The following is a 1,657-nucleotide window of genomic DNA, read 5'->3' as shown; positions in this document are numbered from 1 at the left end:
CCTGTCCTGGAACTAGCTCTTGTAGACCAGGTTGGCCTCAAACTCACAGAGATCCTCCTGCCTCTGCCTCCTGAGTGCTGGGATCAAAGCATGGGCTACCACCGCCCGGCTCAGCCTTGAGCACTCTCAGGCATCCTTCCATGCTCGTGTCCTAACTTCTCTGACTTGATATAAAGCTACGGAAGGGAGGTGGAATTCAAAGTCTGAATCCGTCTCCATGTCAGCAGAGTCAGTATTTTCTAAGGAATCACATTTTAGAGCGTGCTGTTTGATATAAAGCACTCACAAATATGAATAATACTTTTCTCTTCCTGGTTCTTGTTAACACTGTCTTCTCAGGGGCAACTGCTGAGCTCATTTTCTCTAGATGTTTTCACCTGGAGACGGTGGCTCACACTTCTGTTCTGCACTCCGAGCTGATGCTCCCTTTCTATCCTCTATTCTAACCTCTATTTACAGGTTTAGATGGAAGACCTCCAACGGCAGCAGATTCACAGGAAACCCTTTGTGATATCTTAGGAACCTCTCCACTCTTATGCCCCAGCTTCATACTCAGGATGTGGAGGAGTTGCTATCCGAAATGCCTTACCCTTCCATTGTCTTTTAAACTGAGACTTGGTGGGGCTGGAGAGATGGCCCAGGAGGTAAGAGTGGATGCTGCTCTTCCAGAGGACCTGGCTTGGATCCCCCAGCACCCACATCAGGGGGCTCACAACTGCCTGTAACTTCAGCTTCAGGGAACCCAAGGGTCTCTTCTGACCTCCAGAACACCAGCACACACGGCACACACACAGAGACACAAATAAAAACAAACCGACACTGATTATAAACCTCGATTTGAAATTATTTTAAAGGCTTAAATATACCAAAAAATTCTATTTTTCATGTGTTTTAACAAGCTTTTAACAGGGATTGGATTTTCCCACTGCTGAGATAACCATGAAACTGAAAATTTGGCTGTGGAGGAAGAAAACTAAATGCTCTAAGTAACGAGAATGACAATGCTTTCAGGAAAAAGTCATTAACACCCCCAACAGAAAATGACAGCAGTACTCACCGCGTTGAAAGAACGTGCTCATCATGAATGCAAAGAAAATTGTGGCAGTGGCAAAACACATCAGAAAAATGAATATCAAGCAAGGATTACTGTTCCCGAACACAGCCACACTGTTTATCTGCAAAACAACCACAGATGTGAAGGAAGCATGATGTATCAATAAAACAGTGCAGAAAATATTTTAAATTATTTAGAATTATACATAGATATTTTTAAGGCAGACATATGATCTACCATCTGTTATAATTTATCAGTTATGCTATATGGGGGCTGGAGAGATGGCTCGGCAACTAAGAGCCCTGGCTGCTCTTCCAGAGGACCTGGTTAGGTTCCCAGCACACACATGGCAGCCCACACCTGTGTGCAACTCCAGTTTCAGGGGATCTGTCACCCTCAAACCAATGCACATAAAATAAAAATCAGTAAATTATTTTTAAAAAGTTATGCTATGAGCATTTTCTTTTTTTTTCAAATATTTATTTATTTATTATGTATACAATATTCTCTCTGTGTGTAAGCCTGAAGGCCAGAAGAGGGCGCCAGACCTCTTTACAGATGGTTGTGAGCCACCATGTGGTTGCTGGGAATTGAACTCAGGAC

At 43.3% G+C, this 1,657-nt stretch overlaps 1 protein-coding gene across 1 annotated transcript in view; it reads right to left on the bottom strand.

Annotated features, from left to right (window-relative positions):
* The window catches only part of LOC102002556 (ATP-binding cassette sub-family A member 17-like), a 75,407-nt gene that overhangs the window by 54,425 nt on the left and 19,325 nt on the right, over positions 1-1,657 (bottom strand). The window contains exon 7 of the mRNA XM_026780668.1: positions 1,058-1,175. Coding sequence (XP_026636469.1) covers positions 1,058-1,175 — 118 coding nt within the window. The remainder of the gene's footprint in view (positions 1-1,057; positions 1,176-1,657) is intronic.

Source organism: Microtus ochrogaster, chromosome 7 (genome assembly GCF_000317375.1).
Source record: "Microtus ochrogaster isolate Prairie Vole_2 chromosome 7, MicOch1.0, whole genome shotgun sequence".
NCBI classification, from domain to species: Eukaryota; Metazoa; Chordata; class Mammalia; order Rodentia; family Cricetidae; genus Microtus; species Microtus ochrogaster.
This window is presented reverse-complemented; position numbering and strand designations above follow the sequence as displayed.